The sequence below is a fragment of the Spea bombifrons genome, chromosome 4 (assembly GCF_027358695.1).
Source record: "Spea bombifrons isolate aSpeBom1 chromosome 4, aSpeBom1.2.pri, whole genome shotgun sequence".
NCBI lineage: Eukaryota > Metazoa > Chordata > Amphibia > Anura > Pelobatidae > Spea > Spea bombifrons.
In genome coordinates, this window is record NC_071090.1 from 108,016,536 (window position 1) to 108,044,535 (window position 28,000).

The 28,000-nt window shown below is 42.5% G+C and overlaps 3 protein-coding genes across 3 annotated transcripts; all 3 read left to right on the forward strand.

Annotated features, from left to right (window-relative positions):
* The first annotated feature begins 1,045 nt into the window (after positions 1-1,045).
* On the forward strand, positions 1,046-6,683 carry LOC128491587 (extracellular calcium-sensing receptor-like). The gene is made up of 6 exons (XM_053463905.1): positions 1,046-1,362; positions 2,191-2,482; positions 2,657-3,478; positions 3,718-3,945; positions 5,571-5,694; positions 5,773-6,683. Exons 1-6 carry the CDS (start codon positions 1,046-1,048, stop codon positions 6,681-6,683), a joined length of 2,694 nt encoding a protein of 897 aa, XP_053319880.1.
* A 1,134-nt stretch (positions 6,684-7,817) lies between these two features.
* LOC128491588 (extracellular calcium-sensing receptor-like) lies at positions 7,818-17,489 on the forward strand. Its single transcript, XM_053463906.1, has 7 exons — positions 7,818-7,893; positions 8,218-8,404; positions 10,942-11,239; positions 11,738-12,550; positions 13,564-13,758; positions 16,291-16,414; positions 16,585-17,489. The coding sequence occupies exons 1-7, from the start codon at positions 7,818-7,820 to the stop codon at positions 17,487-17,489; spliced, it is 2,598 nt and encodes an 865-aa protein (XP_053319881.1).
* A 6,332-nt stretch (positions 17,490-23,821) lies between these two features.
* On the forward strand, positions 23,822-27,955 carry LOC128491589 (extracellular calcium-sensing receptor-like). Its single transcript, XM_053463907.1, has 6 exons — positions 23,822-23,871; positions 24,467-24,761; positions 25,138-26,112; positions 26,402-26,629; positions 26,709-26,832; positions 27,000-27,955. Exons 1-6 carry the CDS (start codon positions 23,822-23,824, stop codon positions 27,953-27,955), a joined length of 2,628 nt encoding a protein of 875 aa, XP_053319882.1.
* Positions 27,956-28,000: the final 45 nt, after the last annotated feature.

The following is a 28,000-nucleotide window of genomic DNA, read 5'->3' on the forward strand; positions in this document are numbered from 1 at the left end:
CTACTGTTGTAAGTTTTTCAAACTCAAGATTATCACCACTTGGGCTTGAGCCTGTGACCCGGTGCTCTTGCCCCGTAGCCATTTTATGCTTTGTCGTCTGGGATCATGGTTTCTGTATTAATTCACGCTTGATCTGCCTCTTGGAATTCCTAATTGTACGGTGATCACCTGGTAGTCTCACCTGCAGACTATCCTGAATTTGGACTAATTACCAACCCTACTTAAAGTAAAGTATCGAGTCCTGTCTTGCTTATTCAAAATGTTTGGTTCCTATGTTTGTTCCTGTGTACCAATGCAGTTTTGCTGTAACATAGCATACATCATAGAGTTTGACAACAGATAAGGACCAATCAGTAGAGCAGTATACTCTACTTTTCCATTCCTAGCTATTAAGTCACGTGATGATAGATGAAATGTTCTCTTGAAATTACGAGTGATTAAAGACTTGGAAATGCAGAGTGGTCCCCTGGGTACTTCTTAATTCATGATGGGTTAATTAGGAATGTATACTTGAAACGACAGCTTAGCAAACACGGTATAAAAATGCATTGGGTGAGAGAGTAACGGAGACGGCCTGCAGTGCGTGCGAGACTCTTGTTGGCAGACCCAGTGAGGTGCGTGTGAGTGTGCGGAACAAAGTGTGAAAAGGCCCGATGTGTGTGATCTAACAGTCTGAAGACCCTGGAAGACAGCGACACTTTCAGACTAACAGGTAGAAAGGCTTGGATGGTCTGAAAGACTGATTGATTCTATCTAGAGTGCGACACTAATAGACTAAAGGGGTCTGTCTCGAGGGCGACACAAATACACTAAGTGTAGCTTGTGTATGTGACACCAAAAAAAGCACCCGTCTGGTGAAAGTTGACTGCGTTCAGTTGTGTGTGGGTTGTGTGTGACAAACAGGCACTCCGTCACTAATTTAGTTGCAGGACATAACGAGGACACCAGATTGCTTTTGTGAGGTTTAGTGAGTTACATGGAGTGTATGACACACATCTTAAATTTGTGTCTGTTGGGGGTATCGCTTCTTGTGTGGGTAACACTGATGGAAGGAAAGATCCTCTTTGTGTGTCAAGAAGGCAAAAAAAGTCTGGAAATGCTGGTTAGTCTGAGTATCGGGTGTAGAAAAGCTACCAGGTCCCCGTTCTTCTCGTTGGCCTGGATGTTCCTGGCTACGATAGTTCTAGAAGTGTCTACAGTCTGGGGGTCAAATTCAGGCTGCCACCTGTCACCGCTAATCATCAACGGAAACCTCAGCCGACCAGGAGATGTTGTTATAGGGGGGACATTTCCTATTCACGTCGACAGAATCTACAACGAAATACATTTCAGGAGCAAGCCGATGGACCTCAAATGCCAGTTGTAAGTATGAGTCTGCTCTAAAAATACAACTGTGTAAGATAAGCAACATTGACTGCTGATGAGGCTGGCTAAGTGTCATCAGAGTTGGAGCCCTCAACAAATTCAGTGTTTCTAGGCCATTTGGAGATAATTTCGAGATACTATGTAAATGTGGAGAGTAACTGATTATTCATTATTATTGTTCTTTACATTTTTTTCTTTACATTACTAAAAGTGTTCTTGCCTATAGAAGTCAATATTCTAAGGTCTAAAACTAATATTCTGCAAATAAAAAAGATTTTGTCATACCCGTTACATTAGTTCTTATTTAAAAATGCTAACAAACATAAAAATAAATAAAAAAACACAATGTGCCAAGATAAAAAAAGGCAAAAAAAGCCTTGCAATATTTTTCGTCATCAAATAACCAATTTTGTGTGTTCCGTAGTTATATGACATCATATGCTGCTTGTACATTCATATGAAAAGCATTGTTTAAATGATTTCAACCAAACAAAAAAAAAGGTGTAATTAAAGTGTCAAATACTTTGTCTGTTCCATCGATATTCTTGATCATTGGGTACTCTTACGAGATTAATAGTTTAATTTATTATATAGTTTAACATTTTAGTAATGCTAAAAAAAGACATTAGTCCACCAATAATTGTACTGATCCTGAAGAAGGGACAAAAACCTTCTTCGTGACTCCATGGTCGGTCAGAACGAAGCTTGGATCAACTACTATTAAATTGAAGTGTTTACCCCTAGAACACCCTTCCTGGCCAAAAAATGATCCAGATTATTCTTTGTTGCTCTAAAGAATGATTTTTCTTTGTTTTCCTCAAATAGGCTTGAGTTCCAGAATTTCCAGAGCATGCAGTCATTAATATTTGCTGTGGAGGAGATCAACATGAATCCAGATCTCCTTCCTAACATCACGCTGGGCTTCCATGTTTTTGACACCTGTACTGTATTGAGACGGGCAGCAGTGGGGACTCTGTGGATGCTGTCGGGTGGAAACGAAAGCATCCCCAATTATCAATGTCAAGAGAAAGCGCAGCTAGCTGGTATCGTTGGCGATTCCGGGTCAACACGTTCCATCCTCATGGCTCAAATATTGGGGCTCTACAGATATCCACAGGTAGGAGGAAACTCCATACAAATTATATCTTGTTAAACTAGAATGCGAAGGAACCTTCTTATGTATGTATAGCATCCCAAATCTTTTTAAACATATACCCAACGTTGACATTTTAAAACGGATAAAATTGTGGAATATAATCTAAATGTGTGGTTTGTGATTATATCTCTGTAGATCAGTTATTTTTCGACAAGCCCATTCCTCAGCAATCGGAACCTTTTTCCTTCCTTTTTTCGGACAATACCTAGTGATGAGTTTCAGTCTCGGGGTTTAGCTCAGCTGGTCTCATATTTCAGCTGGTCATGGGTTGGCCTCCTGGCCACGGATAATGATTACGGTCAACTAGGAATACAAGTGGTTAAACAAGAGATAATCATGTCCGGAGCATGTGTGGCTTTTGTCGAGAACATATTGACCAATCATCCCAACAGAAATGCCCCCCACATTGTCCAAGTCATCAGGGAGTCAACAGCTAACGTTGTGGTGGTATTGTCATCTGATTCTGACTTCATGCCTGTGGTAGAAGAGCTATTAAGGCAAAACGTATCAGGAAGAGTCTGGGTTGCCAGCGAATCTTGGTCAACCTCAGACCTTCTCTCCAAAGAAAGGTTCCAAAAGGTCTTGGTGGGCACCATTGGCTTTGCTATCCACGGTGGTCGGATGCCAGGATTTATTGAGCACCTCAACAGCCTTCACCCATCGATATACATGGACGATCCCTTTGTCAAAGAGTTTTGGGAGCAAACGTTCTCTTGTCGGTGGGTTGAGAAAGATGGTCTGGTTGGTTGGATCAGTAATGGCACTATCCAAAAATGTTCAGGTAGCGAAAATCTGGAAAACTCTATAAATCAAGCTGATCTCAGAATCACATTCAATGTGTACATGTCGGTTTATTCTTTGGCGTGGGCTCTGCAAAATCTGCTTCAATGCAAACCAGGGATGGGACCTTTCCACGACGGAAGCTGCGCTAAGATCTCATCTTTTCAACCATGGCAAGTAAGTGGAGCTCGGTTTGGTTATTGAAAGCTGGCTGGTTTTTCCTTTGTTAAATATGGAATACATTTTGAGGATTTTATTATATTTTTGCAAATAATAAGAAATGAACCATTGTTAACATTTAGCACAGTTAGCATTTGACTTTTTTTGAGTGGGTGTTCCTAGGTTCTATTGTTTGAGCGACGCTTTCAGAAGCCTCCTCCAAAGTACTCTTCTTTGATGTGTGTTTCTCTTTCTAGCTACTTCACTATGTTAAAAATGTTAATTTCTGGACCAAAGACAACACCCGGATTTATTTCAATGATAAAGGGGACCCTCCGGCCCTGTATGATATTGTGAACTGGCAAGTAGGGGCCAAAGGAGATTTGGAGCAGGTTATAGTTGGGATTTATGACTCAAGCTCCCCAAGTGGAAGCGCCCTGATTGTAGAGAGGACTGCTGTTATATGGAATAACGGACATTTACAGGTAACAGGGCTAAAGAAGAAATGTTTTGTACGGTTTGGTAGGACATTCCATTAAAAGGTATAATTGTGCCACATTATAAGCAAAATTCCCAGTACTTTTTAATACCCAAAAAACAAAAACTGTCTGCGCTTCTCACCCTAATAAAGTTGGCAACAAATATATAAACATAATATAAATGAGAGGTTTTGGTTATATGAATTGGCCAAAGCATAATTAAGCTCACCCGCCACGTCAAGGCACACTCTCAATAGGGTGAGAACCTACTCTCACCTCCTACATAGTGGGCACACAAAGCAGTTTATACGGCTACCAAAACCTTATTAATGTGTTGGGGGAGGTGCAATTAAACCTCCTCCCTATTAACCCCTGGACAGCAAGCTGCAACCAGACTGATGAGGAGCCAACAACCTCAAATATGTGCAAACAGGGAAAAGAAAAAATGTCGGTGCGCTAAGCTAGTCACAGGCTCAAATAATACAAATGTATAATACGAGGCCTACCAAACAGGTGTAAGCATGCTGCAAGAAACAGTGTGTTGGCTGTACAATGTATACAAGAAACAAAAACTGTCTGCGCTTCTTACCCTAATAAAGTTGGCAACAAATATATAAACATAATATATAATAATATAATATAATATAATTTTTTCTTTTCCCTTTTTAATACCCAAACAGTTCCCAGAAATAATTTTTAATAATGTAAACGTGTGCCTCATTCATAATTTTTCAGGGGACACTTAATTGTCACGTGACACACAAGCAGGCACTAATAGGCTGTTGCCGTAGAAGCTTCTTTAAAGTTTCTATATCGTGTTTATATTTTTTAAGCCTTCAAAGGAAATAACATAATAATATAGCATATATAGTATAGTATATAACCCTCTAAGTGTTGGCGCTGGGCCACTTTTTTCATCCTGGGAAGTTGGGCTATTTTTTTTAAATTTTGCAATATTTCTAATTTCTAATTTAAATAAAGTGACAATCTTATAAACCTAGGGAAGCCAATATATTTTTTGGGGGAAACTTAAGCTATTCATTGATACCTAGTTGAGGGCAAAGCTTGTATCACATATAAAGATATGGTGGCAAAAAGAAACCCCAAAAAGTGTACCGTTACCATTATTTCCCCATTTTCAGTTAAAATAAACTGGACTTGAAATATATTTTTTTTCTTAAAAGCTCCAACCCCCTAGGATCGGTAATTTCTTCATGTAATTTTGTGGTAAATTTATATATCGATTATTATTATATAACATGAAAAGTCAGTAAATTCATCACTCAATCTATACTATAGCTTTCAAATAGCTTTTTTACAAAAAAATAAATCGGAAAATGTAAAGCTATAAAAAACCTAATAATTCAATGTTAAGACAAATGCCATTTAACTCATTAAAAAATAAATATAGAAATGTGTCACTATATTTTTATCAGTTACTCTACACAATATAATGCAGTTTAGACACACAAAATTTAGGTAGAAAATACACACGTCCATATGTATTCCAACCTTTTGAGGCCTACAACCCCCACCACCCTCATAGGCATTCTAGTTTCAGAGAGAAAACAAATGTATTGACTTCCGCTACCTCCATTCCACTATAGAATATTCAATCATATCTCGTTTAGGTTCTGCACTCCGTGTGCAGTCCAAGTTGTCCCTCGGGATTCAGAAAAGTGTCAATACCAGGAAAGCCCGCCTGCTGTTTTGAGTGTGCCCCATGTCCACTTGGAGAAATTTCAAATAAAACAGGTAATATAAAAAGAAAATAACATTCTTTGAAAACCTTTCTAATCAATATACAATTCTAAGACCTCTGTTCTCCTTCAGATGCGGTTGAATGCCATCAATGTTCCTGGGACATGTGGCCAAATCATGAACAGAATAGGTGCCTACCACGGACTATTGAGTTCCTCTCATATAATGACCCAATGGGTGTCAGCTTGGCCGCCATTTCCCTTTTCTCTTCTACGGTCCCCATTTTCATTCTGGCTGTCTTTGTCTGCCGTAGGACTACTCCCATTGTTCGAGCCAACAACTGGTCCCTTAGTTGTCTTCTCCTGGTGTCCCTCTCACTCTGCTTTCTTTGTTCCTTGGTTTTCATTGGCTACCCACAACCTGAGATGTGCCTTCTGCGGCAGGTGGCCTTTGGCTTGGTGTTTTCGCTTTGCATCTCCTGTGTCCTCGCAAAAACCATCACTGTTGTCATTGCCTTCAAAGCGACCAAACCAGGAACCAAGTTAAGAAAATGGACAGGGGTGAAACTCTCCTATTCTGTCATTGGGCTTGGCGTCTTCATTCAATTATGCATATGTGTAATGTGGCTGTCCCTTTCCCCTCCTTTCCCAGAATATGACTCTCACACGCAAACAGGGGTCCTCGTCATCAGCTGTAACGAAGGATTACCAGCTGCCTTCTGGTGCATGCTGGGATATCTTGGCCTCCTGGCCTCGATCAGCTTTGTTGTCGCTTTCTTGGCCAGGCGACTTCCCGACAGCTTCAACGAGGCCAAGTTCATCACGTTTAGCATGCTAGCCTTCCTCAGCGTCTGGGTGTCATTCATTCCAGCCCACCTTAGCGCTCGGGGCAAAAATACCGCCGCAATGGAGATATTCGCTATACTGTCATCCAGCTGGGCCGTCGTCGTCTGTATCTTTGTGCCAAAGTGTGTCGTCATATTATTCCGACCCAACATGAATTCCAGGGAACATCTAATGAAGAAAGGAAAAAGTCAGAAATAGAATATATATATATATACCATATTTATATAAAATAATAGATAAACAAATGTTTAAAATATTTATCCACAGAAAATCCATATAGAAAATCAAATGAATAAATACCATGGATAACTAGCACTAGTGAAAGGAAGCCGTTGAATACTATAATCGCTCCCTTGTTATTTATATTTTTATATATGACAAATAAAAAGTATCTATTGATGTATTAAGATTTTATTATAATTCATTCGCAAAATCTTGTGAAGAATTAATTTACGCACTTTCATTTATTCATTCATTCATTCATTTAGCAGCCCGCGTATAAACGTCCGATTTCCGCTATGGAATTAACCTCCTGCAGTCAGGGGAAGTTTAAATGTATACTATATTTCCAAAGTCATATTCTATTTTGTGTTAAATGGTCTAGATACCCTAAATATATATATCTACTTTACAAATTTACAATATAATAATTTTAATATTAATATTTGATTAAATATCACGCATAATATATTAATATTACAGCAGTTGGCAGCGTCTACAATTAGGTAAAGCAACACAGGCAGAGCGTGGTACAAAAATACTACGTAGCCATATATCCACATCCTATTACAGTATATATTATCATATATACTATTAACATTCCTCGGAGCGGAGTTTATCACTCATTAGCGCACCATTATCGCATAATTACCATCATCTAGTTCATCCAATAAAAATGCTTCATTTCCTTATAAACGTTTTTGAGCAGGGTCCGCCTTACCTTTTGCTTCTCTCCAGGTTGTTATGTTATACACTGCTTGTTATGTCCCGTTTACCCGTTGTACAGCGCTACGGAATATGATGGCGCTATATGACTCAATAAATAATAATTCTGATTATAGGGATCACCCCTTGTTACTGTAAGACGAATGGTTATGTTATATATACTACTTGTTATGTCCCGTTTACCCGTTGTACAGCGCTATGGAATTGATGGCGCTATATAAATTAATAAATAATTATAATATTATTTATGTCTCAATAAACAATCACATAATTAAAATATTATTATTAATTAATTATTATTATTATTAATTATTATTAATTATTAATTATCATTATTATGATCCCTTCCCCCATCCTCCTCCTCCTGCTCCAGTCCAGGTTGGGCCGATGACATGGTGGAGCCGAAGCATCATCTCCAGGGCCCAAAGTGTTAACGTCATTAGGTTTGATCAGAAGGTTGTGCGTAATGAGCTTAATAACCATTCCCTATGGGCAGCTCAACGTATAATATAAGCCTGTGCCTCGCACATGGGACAGAGAGAGGGGACAAGCCACCCGTGCGTTACCGCCCTGTCTCTCCCCATCCACCCAAACCTTTTATCTCCCCCCCCCGTCTGTACTTTTATCAACCTCTTCTCCTTTTTTTCACTCTTTTTTTCTCTTTATCAATTTTCTTTTTCCTTTTTTCACCCTCGGTCAGTTATGTTCCTAGCCGATCTATGGGAACATTTTGAATGGTCGCGTCCCTCTCCGTTCTGCCATGTTCTGCCCCGTTACTTGCTCTTAGCCTGCCTCCTGATGCCATGCACTGGGGCTGCGAGTTGGTTGGACCGATGCTCAATCCTTGAGAGCGATGTTTCAGGACTGTATCGGAAAGGTGATATCATCGTCGGCGGCCTGTTTCCCGTCCACGTCTACCGGACGTATCACGAGCTGACCTTCAAGAAACCTCCTCCTCTGGTGACCTGCAACACGTAAGGAGAGCTACACCCTTAACCTGTGATCCTAAAGAGTCATTGTACCCTCTTAGACCATATATCAGTCTTTAAATGCCCCCCCCATGGTGTCCTTGCACCTCTTATAATTCTATATGCCCGCATAGCCGAAGACCCTAAGTCTACTATGATCCATACTTTCTGTCGCCCATAAAAGAGTTAAACAAAGTGTAGAGTGGGAGAATATTTAAAGAGTGGTTATGTGAAACGTTGAGGGTCAGAAGCTTAGATGTAATGTAAGTAAGTTTTATTTTACTGAAAGGGGAGTAGATAGGTGGAATAGCCTCCCAGCAGTGGTAGAGGTTAATACGGTGAGGGGATAGACATATGGCTCCCGAATCTAAGACAAGACAAGTACTAAATGATTCAAAAGCAAATTATATATTAATACCCCAGTTTCAGGGTCTATGGGTGAATAGGCAGATTCTCAGGGTTTTTACCCCAGTTTAAGGTTCTTGGGGTGAGTAGGCAGATTCTCAGGGTTTTTACCCCAGTTTCAGCGTAAATGGGCAGATTCTCTGGGTTTTAGCCCAGTCTAAGGGTGAATGGGCAGATTCTTAGGGTTTTTACCCCAGTTTCAGGGTCTTGGAGTGAATAGGCAAATTCTCACACAATTTGGAACCAACTTTTTCAGATTCTCCTCTGATTTAATGATATCTGAGCTTCTTTATTGGTTCTTTTCTCACTGCTCTATCACAGCTGGAATCCCTGCTTGAATACAGGTGACTTCATTCAGAATATCTTTAGCTCCTGACAAGTCGCGGTTTCCATAAGGATCGTCATTAGAACCATGTGGCTGCCACCATTAACGAGCCACTACAATATAACTTTTGTAATGGACTATTAAAGGGTTAATATTTGAAAAATCCCAGCGTCATTCCCCCCCCCCCAAAAAAAGAAATCCCAGATACTAATATTTTTATCGCGTGAAATTAACCCCAATGAAACCGATCTACGGTCTCTGACGGAGAGAGGGGACCCAAAACGTCTGATGTGCCTGGAAATCCAGCGATAAATTCAGTGAAGCAGCCAGAGCTTGCCCCAGAAACCCATTTTATCTCGTTCTCTCGTTATTTTTACAAAAATTTTAAAACATGCATTTTAACTCCAACAGAAATTTTCTTCTTTTTCATTTACATATTTTTTTGGTTGTTTTTATGAAGGAGAAATGGATATGAATGGAGAAATGTCATATATATATATATATATATATATAGATAGATAGATAGATGGATATATAATATATATTATATATAATATAATATATATATTATCTATATATATTATATATAATATAATATATAATATATATTATATATTATATTATATATAATATATATTATATATAATATAATATATATTATCTATCTATATAGATATATAATATTACCGTATATATATTTTATATATTATATATTATATATATATATATATATTATATATTATATATTATATATATTAAATATATATATATATAATATCACTTAATTTAATATAGAAAAAAATGCCCAAAAAATAAAAACCCCAAATTATTTACATGCTAATAGGAAAAAAAAAATCAAAAAATACTTACTTTTTGGAAAAATCTCACACACCTGTAATTTTCATCTATCTTCGACATTTGTTCCAAATTTCACATTTCTTGTGCCTCACACAGCAACGTCCCCCGAGTACGGTAATAAAACGCATACACGGGTTTTTTAGCTCTCTGGCATGTTAAATGGGAAGGCTCGTGGGAAAATAATATTTTTTCTCCAAAGATAGCTAATCGGCTCTGTAATTTAATTATTTTCTTAAATGTGAATAACAAAAACAGCAAAGAAACTTTTAAGAAATGTTTTCTATTTGTATGGAAATTTAGAATTTCACCCCCTATTAGGTACGTAGGAAATCAGAAATAGGGATTGAGGCTTCGGAAGTGAGAGGTTTTATTGAATTATCGCTTTAGTCATGTTTGGCAAAATTTAACATGAAATGGAAGTGTGAATTATTTAAATCTAATAAAAACCGGGAAAATGTAGTGCAAACATAATCCTAATTTGCAATACAGAAGCCTAAAATGTGCATGATTGGCTGTGAGGATATGCTATACAATGCAGAGCAGGTGGGGGGTAATTGATGCTTGGGTGTTTTTTCCTTTTTTGTGTTTTAGCTGCAATTCCTCATATAGCCACCGAGCGGAGTCTAGAGTAAGAAGTACTTTAGGAAGCGTTTACACTATGACTGGATCCCTGGCTCTTATTATATGTGTTTAATGCTTTGGACTGTTCGCTTAGGTTTACCAAGTTGCACGTCCTGGTACTGTATCCACATTACCCCACTGTAATGTATTATTGTAGCCATCTTGTTGTGATCTCTGTGATTCAGTAGAACCGTGCATAAAGGCTCAGGAAAGGGTGCAGTAAAGCAGATAATACATCATTTCATACTCTGCACCGGAATCACTTTTATACCCCCTACTTACAGATCCTAGCAAGCTGAGTCTTGACGTTTTCTTCTCTTCTTGCATCGATCAGGTTTGTACCTCTCATCTTCCAGTGGGTCCAATCTCTGCTCCTGGCTGTTGAGGAGATTAATAGCTCTGAGTCGCTGCTGCCCAACCTTTCCCTTGCAGTTCAGGTGTCTGACTCTTGTGCCTCCCCTGGACGGGCCCTGGAAGGAGGATCCTGGCTACTCACTGGAAGAGATCGGAGACCAGTCCCCAACTATCGCTGCAAACACTCTTCATCACCCCTGGGGGGTGTCATTGGGGACTCGAGCTCCGCCAACTCCTTGGCACTGGCCAGACTGCTAGGACTCTACAATTATCCCCAGGTAAAGAATCTGGTAGAGTTGCACTGGTTCAAGAGAAAATGAAATCGTTGGTCAATGTTGGTACCTTTAATGGATCCTTCAAAAAAAAATATGTAGTATCACATAAGCTTTCAGAACTTCAGAGGTCTCTTCTTCAGATGCTAAGGAGAGCTCTAAAGTCCCAAAAGTATATATATATCTTAATGTACTTCTTTTGCTTAACGTGTCCAACTGCTTCTAGTTAATCTCAGGTGTAGCTCATAACATTCTTAGGTTTAGCTCATAACCGGCTAAGAGCTGGAACACAGGCTCTATGGTATGGGTTCCAGCAACAAAGTATAAATTCCTCTTTATACATGACACATTGGCACTTCAGCTGTCACTTACTGTCAAAGTGTTATTCTAGAAGCTCCAGAGTCGCTAGCTTGGACTGCCTATCCTAGAAATCACATTTTATATTAAATGTTTCCTACCTCTGAACCCTCTAAGTGGCTTTATTTTCTCCCTCCTATCTTCTAGATAAGTTACTTCTCTACCAGCTCCATCTTGAGCGACCGGACACAATTCCCTTCCTTTTTTAGAACTGTCCCCAGTGATACCTTTCAGTCCCAAGGTCTGGCGCAGCTGGTGTCCTACTTTGGCTGGACCTGGGTTGGGCTGCTGGCTGAAAACACTGATTATGGTCTGGATGGAATTCGTGCCACCAAGACTGAGATACTGAGATCTGGAGCCTGTGTGGCCTTCACGGAATACATACTGACTAGTCGTAGAGACAGAAATGCTCAGCATATCTCAAAAGTCATCAGAGAGTCCAATGCCAATGCCATAGTTGTGTTTTCCAGCGGTTCCAACCTCCTTCCAGTAGTAGAAGAACTCTTGAGATGGAACGTTACAGGGAAGACTTGGGTGGCCAGTGAATCATGGTCAACATCCGCTCTGGTCTCCAAGGAGAAATACTGGAGTGTACTGAAGGGGACTATTGGTTTTGCCCTGCACAGTGGACAAATTCCTGCATTCAATGAGTTTCTCAATGCTAATGACCCCATGAAGACCCCAGATGACATTTTCTTAAGGGAATTTTGGGAGGAAAACTTTGGCTGCAAGTGGGTAAGGCCAGGGGCCGTTCTGTCTAATAGAACCCAAATCTGCACAGGCAAAGAATCTCTCGGGAACACCTTCACTACCATCAGCACCTTGAGAGTTACTTATAGCGTCTACATTGCGGTCTACGCCTTAGCCTGGGCTCTGCAGGATACTCTAAGTCACAGGCAAAAGGCTTGCTCTGAAACCCCTCAAAGATGTGGAGAACCTTTAGCTTTTCAACCATGGGAGGTAAAGTCATCCCTTTTTGATGTTTGTACAATTGTAAATAAATAAGCCAGATGGTAAGGTGCTGCTTGGGTGAGGATAATTCTGGACTGGATCCTCTGATGGTATTTCAGAGACTGTGAATATAGGAGAGTGAAAAGACTCTGCCTTGGTGATATTGAGTGTTTGGTAGTGAGATGCCATCCTGGATGAGGAGTTCAGAGATACAATTTGTGAGATGAGTTAGAAGAGAGGATGAGAGGTCAGGAAAGGACAAGGGAAACAAACCAGTGTCAGAGAGGAAGATGCTAAAGACATGGTCAGAGAGGAAGGGTCTGAGCCAGGAGAGATGAGGTGAAGAGGTGGACAACAGTGTGAAAGACTTTGGTCAAAAAATTGTTAGCAGTCAGAATAGTAGTTGGTGAGGGCTGTCTCAGTAAAGTGTTAGAGGAGTGAAAAGATCAGAAAGGGTAAAGAAGACAACAAAGAGAAAGTGATTTTGGTCATTGTAGTCTGGATGCCAATGGATCTAGAAAGATAGGAGAATAATGAGATATGATTAATGTATGGAAGGGAGGTTTCTTTAAAATGGGAGAGGTGAGAGCATGTCTGCGGGGGGTTGGCAACATGCCAGTTGAAAGATTGACGTAGGTTAGATGTAAGAACACTTGAAAGAGAAGGTTGGAGATGCGAGGGAATAGGGTCCACTGGACAGGTATTGAGGTTGGAAGACATGACGATGCCTTAGAGTGGAGTCACAATCTCTGGCAGAGGTATTGTCCTAAAAATTGAGTCTGAGTTCCACTAAACAATGAGGACACAAGTATTCTATAAATCCTTAGGTAATATTTCCTTAGTTCGATGAATGTAGGCATCCTTCACCTGTATACTTGTCTTTCATTTGACTTTGTTTTGAAATAGAAGAATAGGAATGTCTTCTGCACATTATATGCTCTCTCACCCAATCAGAACGAGGAACATCAGAAACTATTAACTATTTTCAGGTCTTGCAGTCGATGAAAACGGTACGTTTTCAGACAAAGGATAACAGAGAAGTGTATTTTGATTCGAACGGGAACCTCCCAGCTGTATATGATATTGTTAACTGGCAAATGGACTCACAAGGCACTGTACGACATGTGAAGGTGGGCAGTTACGATAGCAGCGCCAAGCAAGGGTACAAGTTCATGGTGAATACGAGCTCCATTCAGTGGACCACAGGAGATAAGACGGTATAAACTCTACTGAAATAGATCACATGATTGCCTAAACATTTATCTATGGACATTCCTGTTGGATAGCCCCATCTCCCTCTCTCTCTCTGTATACACAGGGGACAGATAGCTCGGGCTGCGCTCTCTCTGTATATACAGGGGACAGATAGCTCGGGCTGCGCTCTCTCTGTATATACAGGGGACAGATAGCTCGGGCTGCGCTCTCTCTGTGTATACAGGGGACAGATAGCTCGGGCTGCGCTCTCTCTGTATATACAGGGGACAGATAGCTCGGGCTGCGCTCTCTCTGTATATACAGGGGACAGATAGCTCGGGCCGCGCTCTCTCTGTATATACAGGGGACAGATAGCTTGGGCCGCACTCTCTCTGTATATACAGGGGACAGATAGCTCGGGCTGCGCTCTCTCTGTATATACAGGGGACAGATAGCTCGGGCTGCGCTCTCTCTGTATATACAGGGGACAGATAGCTTGGGCCGCACTCTCTCTGTATATACAGGGGACAGATAGCTCGGGCTGCGCTCTCTCTGTATATACAGGGGACAGATAGCTCGGGCTGCGCTCTCTCTGTATATACAGGGGACAGATAGCTCGGGCTGCGCTCTCTCTGTATATACAGGGGACAGATAGCTCGGGCTGCGCTCTCTCTGTATATACAGGGGACAGATAGCTCGGGCTGCGCTCTCTCTGTATATACAGGGGACAGATAGCTCGGGCTGCGCTCTCTCTGTATATACAGGGGACAGATAGCTCGCGCTGCGCTCTCTCTCTGTATATACAGGGGACAGATAGCTCGGGCTGCGCTCTCTCTGTATATACAGGGGACAGATAGCTCGGGCTGCACTCTCTCTGTATATACAGGGGACTGATAGCTCGGGCTGCGCTCTCTCTGTATATACAGGGGACAGATAGCTCGGGCTGCGCTCTCTCTGTATATACAGGGGACAGATAGCTCGGGCTGCGCTCTCTCTGTATATACAGGGGACAGATAGCTCGGGCTGCGCTCTCTCTGTATATACAGGGGACAGATAGCTCGGGCTGCGCTCTCTCTGTATATACAGGGGACAGATAGCTCGGGCTGCGCTCTCTCTGTATATACAGGGGACAGATAGCTCGGGCTGCGCTCTCTCTGTATATACAGGGGACAGATAGCTCGGGCCGCCCTCTCTCTGTATATACAGGGGACAGATAGCTCGGGCCGCGCTCTCTCTGTATATACAGGGGACAGATAGCTCGGGCTGCGCTCTCTCTGTATATACAGGGGACAGATAGCTCGGGCCGCGCTCTCTCTGTATATACAGGGGACAGATAGCTCGGGCTGCGCTCTCTCTGTATATACAGGGGACAGATAGCTCGGGCTGCGCTCTCTCTGTATATACAGGGGACAGATAGCTCGGGCTGCGCTCTCTCTGTATATACAGGGGACAGATAGCTCGGGCCGCGCTCTCTCTGTATATACAGGGGACAGATAGCTCGGGCTGCGCTCTCTCTGTATATACAGGGGACAGATAGCTCGGGCTGCGCTCTCTCTGTATATACAGGGGACAGATAGCTCGGGCCGCGCTCTCTCTGTATATACAGGGGACAGATAGCTTGGGCTGCGCTCTCTCTGTATATACAGGGGACAGATAGCTCGGGCTGCGCTCTCTCTGTATATACAGGGGACAGATAGCTCGGGCTGCGCTCTCTCTGTATATACAGGGGACAGATAGCTCGGGCTGCGCTCTCTCTGTATATACAGGGGACAGATAGCTCGGGCTGCGCTCTCTCTGTATATACAGGGGACAGATAGCTCGGGCCGCGCTCTCTCTGTATATACAGGGGACAGATAGCTCGGGCTGCGCTCTCTCTGTATATACAGGGGACAGATAGCTCGGGCTGCGCTCTCTCTGTATATACAGGGGACAGATAGCTCGGGCTGCGCTCTCTCTGTATATACAGGGGACAGATAGCTCGGGCTGCGCTCTCTTTGTATATACAGGGGACAGATAGCTCGGGCTGCGCTCTCTTTGTATATACAGGGGACAGATAGCTCGGGCCGCGCTCTCTCTGTATATACAGGGGACAGATATCTCGGGCCGCGCTCTCTCTGTATATACAGGGGACAGATAGCTCGGGCCGCGCTCTCTCTGTATTTAGAGGGGACAGATAGCTCGGGCTGCGCTCTCTCTGTATATACAGGGGACAGATAGCTCGGGCTGCGCTCTCTCTGTATATACAGGGGACAGATAGCTCGGGCTGCGCTCTCTCTGTATATACAGGGGACAGATAGCTCGGGCTGCGCTCTCTCTGTATATACAGGGGACAGATAGCTCGAGGTGCGCTCTCTCTGTATATACAGGGGACAGATAGCTCGGGCTGCGCTCTCTCTGTATATACAGGGGACAGATAGCTCGGGCTGCGCTCTCTCTGTATATACAGGGGACAGATAGCTCGGGCTGCGCTCTCTCTGTATATACAGGGGACAGATAGCTCGAGGTGCGCTCTCTCTGTATATACACTTTGGGCCTTATCTCTTTTCCTCTTTCAGGTTCCTTTCTCCATATGCAGTCCAAGTTGTCCCTCTGGGTTCAGAAAGGCAGTGTTACAAGGGAAACCTGTCTGCTGTTTTCAGTGCATCCCTTGCCCCAGTGGAGATATCTCAAATCAGACAGGTAAGACAATATAAAAATAACTGTACCCTTTCTGTACTTTTATGTAAGGTTTCCAGCAAAAACCTCTAGAGGAGGTCAACTTGGATATTTTAAGTAGACACTTATCGGCAGTAGTAGTTACTCCTAATTCGTACATAAATAACACACCTTCTCCTTTTTCTCTTTGTCAGACTCAGTTGACTGTTTCCGATGCCCATGGGACCAGTGGCCCAATGTTGACCAAAATCAATGTCTGCCAAAATCTATAGAATTTCTTTCCCATGAAGACCCCTTAGGTACCACTTTGGGAGCCACCAGTATCGCATCTTCCACGATCCCGGTTGCTCTGTTGTCACTTTTTATCCATTACAAATCCACCCCAATTGTCCGAGCCAACAACTACTCTCTGAGTTGTCTTCTTCTGGTGTCACTGTCTCTGTGCTTTCTCAGCTCTCTAGCTTTTATTGGTTACCCTGACCCCAAAAAATGTCTCCTTCGTCAGGCAGCATTTGGCATGGTTTTTACACTCGCCGTCTCATGTATTCTTGCCAAAACCATCATGGTTGTCATTGCCTTCAAAGCCACCAAGCCAGGGAGCAGCTTAAGAAAATGGACAGGGACAAAGGTGTCCTACTGTGTCATAGGGCTTTGCGTTTCTATACAGTTGGTCGTGTGTGTCATATGGTTGACCTTCTACCCTCCCTTCCCAGATCATGACATCCAAAGCCAAGCTGGAGTCATCGTTATTAGTTGCAATGAAGGTTCACCCACAGCTTTCTGGTGCATGCTCGGTTATCTTGGTCTCCTGGCCACCATCAGTTTTGTTCTTGCTTTCCTGGCCAGACGGCTACCGGACAGTTTCAACGAAGCCAAGTTTATCACATTCAGCATGTTGGCCTTCCTCAGTGTCTGGGTGTCCTACATCCCAGCATCCCTCAGTGCTCGGGGAAAGTATACGGTGGCCATGGAGATATTTGCCATCTTGTCTTCAAGTTGGGCCCTGGTATTTTGCATCTTTTTGCCTAAATGCTTTATTATCATTTTCAGGCCAGAACTCAATACAAAAAACAGCTTAATGGGGAGAGGGAAAAAATAAGAGTATCTCACAATAAATATATATATAAAAAAAATACATTTTTGGCTAATTTCCCTGAAATTCACAGATAACTACTGTTTTTCAAGTTTTAAGGTTAGACTGAACCTCTAGAAAAAAAAGGATTTTAAATGTTCTGGTTGTGAATAATACTGTAAATATGGAAAATAAAAGTTAACTACATTTTTTTGGACACACAATGAGAAAAAAATGTATTAAGACAGCTTTGCGTATTATTTAAAACCCTTCCTGCGATATCATCATAGCTGGGAAAACCGCCTTAAATATTTTATCTGTTTTTACAACTGCCCCACCGCACATTGTGAACACGTTATACGGGCCTTCTAAACTTTACAGTGGCCTGAGAGGAGCACTTTTGTTTGAGGGGCTATAGCTAGCGGCATGACCAGGGGCAAGGATTTTTTTAAGAATGCATTTTTACACAATTAATTTAAAAAGCCGTTCCCTGCTGTTTCTATACACATTATCGGGGCTTTTAGGGTTGTGATCCCCTCATACCCAGCAAACATTCTGACCTCCTAGAAAAGAGGGGCATCAGGGGGAGGAGAGAGGGCACAGAGTATTTGGGGCCCAAAGAGAGACGAGACTGACTAAACAGGGCAACTTGAAGGAGTTATGACAGTGATTGCATAGTTTAAAGGTGAAGCCCATCCATTGTCACTTGGTGTATAATTAACAAATAGTTGAGACGCACAACCATCTTTAACACAAGGGAAAGGGGCCAGCAGCCAGGCCACAAGAACACCCTGTGATCAGGGTGACCACATCGGCCATGTTTTCCAGGACAGAGATACATTTCAGAAGTCATGTACAGTGCTGCCCCCTGCAGGATGCGGGGTGTATGAACTCGTGAAAGGGAATCCGTTACATACTTCACTCCGAATATGTTTACTCTCCTGACAATGAAAAAAACTTTAAAGGAAAAGTATATTATTTTAAGGGGCATTTCTTAGAATGTCAACTGCGATCAAACAGCTACCAGTAAATCATGTGTCCTATTTAGTACACTTTCTATGCTTATATCGCACAAGTGATTTTTACATAGTAGTACTAAGGATGCGATAGACCCTTTCAATAAACATATTCATAGCATTAATTTGAAATTAATTTATTGCGAGATTTATTATAGGCATAATTAAGTCTAGACCTCATTAATCTAAGCTGAGATGGCAAACAATGAGACAGAAATACTAATGGCGATGGCATTAGCCCCATGTTAAGCGACTTAATGACATCAACATATTTAAGGGGTTAAAAAGCCAGCCCCATGTAAAGTGAAATATTTCATGAGTGACCATTTGATTAATGGTATTCATATATTTTAATTTCAGAAGCGGTTAATGTTAATCAGTGATAGGTTGGAGAAAAGCACCACAATAAAAAGGTCAATATGGCCCTTTTAGTGTATTTTGTGTACCTCCCAGCACTGAAAGTGTTAATAGGCCATGGCGGGCAGACTGATGATAGTCAGTGGAGCGTGAAACACGCGTGATCTTCCTGTGTGTACACACAGATGCGTGTTTTGCGTACCTGGGCCCTGCAGGCAGACAAAGCGTGGGTTGGGCGACTGCCGCAGGCATAAAGCGCTAATGATAGATAATTACCCCTCCCGCACCATCTGCTGCACATCTACCCCTGGGACTCTGAGCCCGTGAATGACAGGAGAGGAGGATCTGAATAGCAGCGGCCCCTGGAGGTTTAATCCTGGGAGGCTTTCCACAGACGTACTTATTACTGAGAGTGACGCTCTCGTCATAGACTGGATGTAAATACATGTTTCAAACAGAAAATTACATGGTTCCTATCATATGTTTGTTGTACCAAAGCAGGAGTGTGTCAGTGCGAGTGTGCGTCAGGGGCGTGAGTGAGTCAGAGGCGTGAGTGTGTCAAGGGGGTGAGTGTGTCAGGGGCGTGAGTGTGTCGAGGGTGTGAGTGTGTCAGGGGCGTGAGTGTGTCGAGGGTGTGAGTGCATCAGAGCCTGTGTCAGAGGCGTGAGTGTGTCAGGGATGTGAGTATGCCAGGGATGTGAGTGTGTCAGAGGTGTGAGCATAATTAAAATACCAGCATTTAAAATACCCTTTGGCGTCTAGTTTCCAAATGGATATGGTTTGACAAGGTAAATTTATGTGGCCGACTTCAAAGATGTCCCAAACAGGACATGAGCCCAGGATGACCAGATGTGGAAAAAATCTTTTTGAATTAGCAATATGCTAGTTGTACTTTTTGCCCCATAACTTGTAAAAAAAAAAAATTATATAAATTAGAATCTATTTAGCAGGTTTTTTCATTAGCTTTTGCTGATGAGTAAAAAAAATTCAAATAAAGGTCAGAAAAAAAAGTCCTTTTTTATAAAAATCACCATATTTTTGATTTTTTTTAAGTGAACAGTCTTGTCATTTAGAGGTTAAGATGCATTCCATATTAGTACACAATATAAAAATCTAGGAATGTTAGGGAACAGCATCTTTAATTGTGTGAAAGCAACACCAAAACGTAATTAGCTTTGTATGGCAACAACCAATCAGTGTCTTCTTTTGTTTCACATGACAATTATTTGTTCCTGGCATAAAATATGAACTGTATTAGCTTCTACAACTTCTGCTGGGAGGCTGTTCCGTTTATTAACCACCTTCTCATTTCGAGAAACAGTAACAGTTAAAAGGGTGTCCAGTTTTGTTTTTCCTATTTTTTTTCTTATCTATGTTTGATTTATTATGCCAGCCTCCCAATGAGTTAGTTACCCAGCAGTCACCTCCTCACAAAAACGAGGGCCATCTTTGATGAAACTAACTAAAACGAACTGAAAAAGTTCTGAAAATTCTTCATGGTTTGTCTATTTGTCGCCACGTCGAGCCGCCACCATTACCAGCCATTTTGGCCCCATTACAAATCGTTTGATGAGGTAAAGTGGGAGGGACTGTGTATGGGAGGGTACATATCAATGACTGACAGGTAAAATGGGAGGGGTTTAATTGATAGTAATGGCTGTGATTAATGGGTCCAAAAACCTGTGGGAGTTTTTCCTTACTTTTTTCACTCTGGCCAATCAGCATTAACAAGGGGCGGGGACAAGCATTGGATATATAAGCGCGCTGACGCCATTGGAGTGTAATTTTTATTATACAATACTGCGAGTTACTGAATAGTTTGTTTTAGTGCAGAAAATGTGCTGTTGTGGGGTGGGTTGGAGAAGCTGTAGTGACTGCTGTAGGGTATTACAGGGACTGCGGCAGACATGTTTTCCCTGAGTGGAGTGGATGAAGACAGTCGCCCATTTATTCTACTAGCCAAACCTGTGCTTTTGCAAACAAGTTCATTTTTTTATCTTTCTATCATATAATGTATTATTCTTCATTGATAAATAGATACTGGTGACAATATAATATGTATAATATATAATATTGGGGAGATTCAGTCCTGCTGCATGGGCTGAATGTGCCTATCATCTGCCAGTGTCTGCCTGCCCAGTGCCCTGCCACTACTACTACTGCTGCTGCTGCTGCTGCACCTCTTTGATCGTCCTTACTCTGGGGGAACCCTTTGTTTTATTTCTATAATGAAAGGAGATTCCAGAAGGTGTCAGGGACCTCCTCCTTTGGGACCCCCCCCGAATGTCATTTAGAATAAAAAGAGGCCCCAAAAACTGAATCCGAGCTGAATGACTGGGAAACTAAAATCGTTGCCCAACAACGTTGCTATTTCCTTCCTCAAAAAAAATTACTTCCGGGTCACCTCTGACACTTGAGCGCCATACGCTGACACACGCTCACACTAACACCATACACTACCACACGCACATGCTGACACCAAATACACACTCTCACGCAAAAACACCATCAACTCACATACATCCGCACTCACGCTTACACTCACCCATTCCAAAGAAAACCCTCTAACAGTCACATCGTGTGATTGAAAAACACAGGTTCCTAGCACTCAGGTTGCATTCAGGCCTAAAGTGTGTCTATGTATAGAAAAGAATAAAAGCACGAGAATGATTTCTCACTCAACGAAGTTAGAAGAAGTTACTCTGTAATATAAATATCATAAATGAATATAAAGGCATTCTTCACGCTAGTCTCTACATTTTAAAAGAACGGTTTGGTCATTAAACAAAACATCGCATACATGTTCCATGGTTGTTGTTTTTTTCTAATTGATGTCATTCCCCAAGACTCGGTTACTCCCTGAGGGGTGACATATATATAAATACGCGAAGAGTCAGGACACACAAGCGTTTCTCGGCTGCACTCACAGGCAGAGGGGGCTTCTAGTGGCAGGGTGTTCCGAGTGTGGAATATCAGATAACCAGCTCGGTGGGTGAATTACCGGCTCGGCAGATACCCAGCCTGGTGCAGAGACCTCTACGGCTTCCTCTACAATTACCCAAGACTTTGCCTGATGCGAGGGGTACGCAGGCTCATAGCCAAGAATTTTGAAAGCCTATGCCCAGTTCTGGCAAGCCTGGCATTGGGAGAGCAGATATATTGGTGGGCAACAGTATAATTTAGGTTGGAAAAAAGACAGAAGTCCATGAAGTTCAGACCTTCTGGTGGACCGTCTCAGCCAGTGTGGCTTTCTTTTGACCGATCTGCTCAATGTTCTAGAACGGAACAGAATAATACACATCTTAAGTCTAGAGAAGATTGAACCCAAGACCTCCTGGACTTCTAGACCACGACCCTTGTTACAGGACAATGTTGGCCCCTGCGATCGGTCTCTTTCTTCTGCTCTCCCAACCGGCTTACCTTAAGCAGGCCTGTGTCCTTCAACAACAGGGGGTCAACGGGTATATACAGGATGGGGATGTTATGTTAGGGGGGCTGTTTCCACTGCATCTCAGCCCAGGGAATCCCCCAACCACCTTCACAGAGCCACCAAGTTCTACCCCCTGCCAAAGGTAAGATACAATTGTGTGAAGAAGTGAAGAAGAGAGAGGTGTGTCGGCAGAGAGAGGACTGAAGGCGTCGGGGTGGTGGATGAACGTAGAGCTGGATAATATATAACTGATGTGGGGAGCTCAATGATCTACCTATCCATCATACGGTAGGAGAAGCTCCATTGGGTTGACACTTTGTAACAAAGAGCGATAATAGTGGGGGGAGAGGGAGGTTAATAAAGAAGAAAAGCTGGAGAGAAAGGCAGAAAGAGACACAGAGGGAGAAACAGGAAAAATATTGCAGAGGAGAAGCAGCTAGAAATAAAGAGGAGTGGAGGAAGGAAAAAGACAGAGAGTGAAGAAGTATGACTCTCTCTCTATAAATAAAAATAATAAAAATAATGTAAATATAAATATATAAAAAAAGTGTTCAGTTAATTCAGGTATGCGCGCACGTTCACTCATTGTGTATGGTAAATATTAATAGTGATGTCTGTTAAATTTTAGCTACATAAGTCAACCAGTCAGCCTTGACCGTGCGATATCTTTTGTTCTAAAATAAGTAGCATACATAGTTTTTTTTTTAGCATAAGTCACAAAGCTTTGAACAAGCATTATATAATATTTTCTGGCTACGTTTCAATGATTTTAAGGGTCACGGCGGCTTAAGACGTTGAACATCTTTGGAAAAATATAAGGTTATTTTAATAGGAATCGCTTTGTTTTTTTGTCTGAGTTTTATCCTCAATCTGGAACAGGTTGGGTGTTCTTCATCGCCGACCAGGGGCATAACACATGCCCCTGCAGCCCCTGTGGCGCAGGCAGCCCTTGAAGCTTAGGGGACCCTTGAAATTGGCCCAAATCACATGCCCAAGGTGTTTGTTAACATATAAATTTTGTGAAATTGCATTTATTTGCCACTGGTTCTGCATTTCCTCATCTCCAGCCCTTGACCAACACAGAAGATCTAAACTAAGCCTATGCTTAGAGTCTATTTGCAGGAGCAGTCCTGCCATTTAATGTCCAATGGAACATACAATATTCAGTATATGTGTGTGTGTTTGAGATGTTTCGTGATATTTTGGGTAGAATTTTATTTTCTTGAACCTACAGGATTTGCGTTAGATACAGATATATCTCAGATTAAATGTACCAGAAGCAAAAGATACAAAGTTACAGGGAACCGGAGAGACCATCTTTCAAGGCGAACCTTCTTCTTCACTGTGAGGAACATGTCTCTTAGCTCAATCATTGACCAATCTGATTGTGTATGATGGTCTTGCCCCTCTACGCCATTAAGATATCCTACTTAATGAGACAATAATGTATTTTTGGGGCTTCTTTTGGCAACCTTTCACAAAGTATATTGAGATGGAATGTTCTACTTTCTCACAGCAACCCACCTTCAGTTTTTTTGCAGAATTCATTTGGCAAAATGTTGAAAATAATTAACCTACAGCAGTTAGAAGACATAGGTCGGGGAGGGTAACCAGTATCACTCACCAGTACATCTCAAGAACAAATTCCACCGTCCTCACCAAAAGAGAACGGATATAACACATATAGAACAGTTCAGCTACAACGGTCATAAAATCAATATCCAAGTTTATGCACATGATAGATAGATAGATAGATAGATAGATAGATAGATAGACAGACAGACAGATAGATAGATAGATAGATAGATAGATAGATAGATAGATAGATAGATAGATAGATAGATAGATAGATAGAGGAATAGATAGATAGATAGATAGATAGATAGATAGATAGATAGATAGATAGATAGATAGATAGATGATAGATAGATAGATAGATAGATAGATAGATAGATAGATAGATAGATAGATAGAGGAATAGATAGATAGATAGATAGATAGATGATAGATAGATAGATAGATAGATAGATAGATAGATAGATAGATAGATAGATAGATAGAGGAATAGATAGATAGATAGATAGATAGATAGATAGATAGATAGATAGATGGATAGATGGATAGATAGATAGATAGATAGATAGATAGACAGACAGACAGGCATATAGATAACTAAAAGATTGATCTGTTTCGTCCATCAGGTTCAGTTTCCGATCGTTCCGTTGGGTTCTAGCTCTGCTCTTCGCAATTGGAGAGGTCAACGAAAGCCCCGGGGCTCTGCCAAACCTGACATTAGGGGTGGCCGTTCTGGACACCTGCAGCAATGCAAACGAAGCCCTACGTGGTGCAGCTTATCTGCTTTCAGGACACCACGGAGGACCCCTCACCCACCAATGCTGGGGTGGACATCCTAGGCTCGCCGCAGTGCTGGGCGACTCGGGGGCAGAGTCCGCTCTAAGCGTGGCCAAAGTGATTGGGATCTACAAATACCCCCAGGTGAGTGGTAAAAGGTGAAAGGGCAGAAGAATCAGAGCAAAACATCAACATGTGGGGAGGAATAAATGCAGAAAGGGTTTGTAAAGAAAGACAAACAGAACGTTTTCACTTGGGACTTTACTTAATTGACATAAAATGGAACAGCCTCCCAGCAGAAGTGGTAGAGGCTCATACAGAAAGCAAATGTAAGCATGCATGGGGTAGGCATGTGGCTCCTGTCAAATTCTGTTTCAACAGAGAGGGAAAAAACACAGAGAGAAGTGGGAAAATATGTGTGAGGAATCGGGAAAATGTGTTGGGGTCATCATTCATGGTATATTTACAGATCTTATGTGCCCATTTAATGTATATCCTCATTCAAACCCCTGTTTTTCAGATCAGCTATTTCACGCCTCCTCTAGAATTTGGTGACCGCGTCCTTTTTCCTTCCTCCCTAAGTGTGGCTCCTGCCCTCTTCTTCCAGGCCAAAGGCCTCGCACGACTGCTCCAGGTCTTTGGCTGGTCCTGGGTTGGAGTTCTTTCTCAAGCAGGGAGTGCATCTACAGTAGCGCAGACTTTTCTGGAGGAAATTGAGGCTATGGGGATATGCTTGGCTTTCTGGGAAGACGTCCCTTCTTCTCCAAAAGATATAAGCCGTGTGGCATCTGTTATCAGACGCTCAACAGCTAATGTAGTGGTTGTTTTCTCCCTTGAAGCCTACCTGAACCCTGTCCTGGTGGACCTTGCCTTCAACGGGGACGGTAGGGCAAGGGTTTGGTTATCTACCGAGGCATGGTCTACATCCCCAAGGCTTGTGACTCCATGGCTGTCTCGCTTTCTCCAGGGATCTTTAGGAGTGGTTCTTCGAAATGGGGCAGCTCCTGGCTTCAAGGAATTTGTATTTGGGCTTCACCCCAGCAAAACACCCAAGAATCCATTCATTAGAGAATTCTGGGAGGAAGCATTCCGTTGCCAGTGGGTTACAGAAAGTGATCCTTCCCTACCCTTTAATTTATCTCTAAAGGTCTCTAAACCTTCATCCATTTCTACCTCCACCTCTGTGTCCCTACATTCTAACACTTCATCTGTCCTTTCTTCTAATTCTCATTCTCCCACCTCCACTCCCTCTTCATTCAGTTCCTCAACTCTACCATTTAACAATTCCCATACTATCCCCTTTTGCACTGGGTTGGAGGAGCCTGCCTCCTTGCAGATATTCTCAGACATCGATGACCTGCGGGTAACATACAATGTCTACAAAGCGGTAAAAATGGTGGCCAAAACCCTGAAGGACATGGCCACCTGTAAAAGCACGGACGGCCTGTTGGATGGAGCCAGCTGTATAGACATGCAACATTTTAAGCCCTGGCAGGTAAAGATAGATAGAATGATAATGAGAGAGATGGATATATGGTCTTACTGGTCTGGACATGAGAGACAAGATTAGAGGCTTAGATTTACCAAAGAACAATAAATGTAGGGCAGCGCCATCTTTAATTTTGGGGCAAAAGGGGCAGCTGACTTACCTTAATGGCAGCTGTTCCCAGGGTCCCCTCCACAGACAATATAGCACTGAGGTAGAGGATTGTCCAACCGATGATATAACTGATGACATCTCGCTTCTGCCCTAATCTCTTCTTTCTTTATTTTCTGTTCTCCAGTTCCTCTACTACCTACGTAGGGTTCGTTTGAAAGGAAATGTCGATGAAGAACTATATTTTGACTCTCTCGGAAATGCGCCCGCCGTTTATGACATCATCAGCTGGCAGGAGGAGCCCTCGGGGGTCACTAGCTGGGTTAGAGTGGGAAGCTATGAAACTGGTGCTCTTCATGGTCAAGACCTGCTCATCAACCATAGTGCTCTCTTGTGGTGGTCACGTAAAGATAAGGTAAGGTTTCTTTTACCTTCTGTAACCAAGGTCATTATGGCATTATGAGAGCTCATGAGAATTTATTTTGCTCCCTTAGCCTCCCGTATCTGTATGTTCTGAAAATTGCCCCCCTGGCTTCTGGAAAGCACGACGAGAGGGGCAACCTCACTGCTGCTTTGATTGCATACCCTGCGCCGCGGGTAAAATCTCCAATCAGACGGGTGAGTTATTGCTGCCTTTTAGGCCATAATTTCATCATAAACAAGACAAGATAACCGTATAGTCGACATACGTAGAGTCCATTCATATTAGTTAGTTCACCATATTAGTTGGTCTCACAAACTCAACCTAATGCTCAGGTTTTCCATTCATTTTTATGTCCTTGCAGATTCTGTAGATTGCTTCCCATGCGCAGATCACGAGTGGCCAAATTACATTCATGACCAATGCCTTCCACGGGCTGTTGAGTTACTGTCCTTCTCCGAACCTCTAGGCATCTCGCTGGGGACTACCTCCATCATAAGCTCCATCTTGCCAGCAGCTGTGCTTCTTCTTTTCATCAGGAACCGAGACACACCATTGGTCCGTGCCAATAACCGGGCCCTCAGCTTCATATTACTGGCAGGCCTCACCCTATGTTTCCTATGCCCCCTTCTCCTCCTCCTTCCTCCAGGAAACCAAACTTGTCTTTTGCGTCAGGCCGCCTTCGGGGTGCTCTTCACCCTCTGTATATCGTGCCTTTTGTCCAAAACCCTGATTGTTGTTCTAGCATTCCGAGCGAATCACCCAGGTGGCTGTGTTAGAGTGTTAATGGGACCGAGGTGGCCCATACTGATTGCCCTTTCTTGCACGTTCCTCCAGTTTATTCTTTGTTTCTCCTGGATCAACATAACCCCACCTTTTCCAGAGCAAGATAACAAAAGCCTTATGGGAAAAATAATTATCCAGTGTGACGACGGTGTTGGCTTTTGGTTCATGCTGGGCTACCTGGGGGTATTGTCCACAATCTGCTTTTTGGTTGCTTTCTTGGCCAGGAAACTACCAGGTGCTTTCAACGAGGCCACTCACATCACCTTCAGCATGCTGGTGTTCCTCAGTGTCTGGGTATCCTTCGTTCCGGCTTATCTGAGTGCCAAAGGCAAGCTTTCAGTGGCAACCGAGATATTTGCCATTCTTTCCTCCAGTGCAGGTCTCCTTTTTTGCATCTTCTCTCCCAAGTGCTATATTATTCTTCTGCGACCCCATCTCAATACTCGGGCGTTGGTTTCTGGCCAGCAGAGAAGACAACCCGCCAACCACCAACGCGTTTCACCACCACAATGGAGAAAGAACCTCAGATCCTGATGACACACCTGAGTGTTTAGCTATGGCAGGGGTAGTTATGGTGTT

Coding starts and splice junctions, on each gene's coding strand:
- LOC128491587 (XM_053463905.1), top strand. CDS start 1,046: ATGGAAGGAAAGATCCTCTTTGTGTGTCAAGAAGGCAAAAAAAGTCTG. Junction 3,946..5,570: donor GGAATAACGGACATTTACAG/GTAACAGGGCTA, acceptor TATCTCGTTTAG/GTTCTGCACTCCGTGTGCAG. Junction 5,695..5,772: donor AGAAATTTCAAATAAAACAG/GTAATATAAAAA, acceptor GTTCTCCTTCAG/ATGCGGTTGAATGCCATCAA.
- LOC128491589 (XM_053463907.1), top strand. CDS start 23,822: ATGTTGAAAATAATTAACCTACAGCAGTTAGAAGACATAGGTCGGGGA. Junction 24,762..25,137: donor GGATCTACAAATACCCCCAG/GTGAGTGGTAAA, acceptor CCTGTTTTTCAG/ATCAGCTATTTCACGCCTCC. Junction 26,833..26,999: donor TAAAATCTCCAATCAGACGG/GTGAGTTATTGC, acceptor ATGTCCTTGCAG/ATTCTGTAGATTGCTTCCCA.
- LOC128491588 (XM_053463906.1), top strand. CDS start 7,818: ATGACATGGTGGAGCCGAAGCATCATCTCCAGGGCCCAAAGTGTTAAC. Junction 7,894..8,217: donor GTTTGATCAGAAGGTTGTGC/GTAATGAGCTTA, acceptor ACTTGCTCTTAG/CCTGCCTCCTGATGCCATGC. Junction 8,405..10,941: donor CCTCTGGTGACCTGCAACAC/GTAAGGAGAGCT, acceptor TGCATCGATCAG/GTTTGTACCTCTCATCTTCC.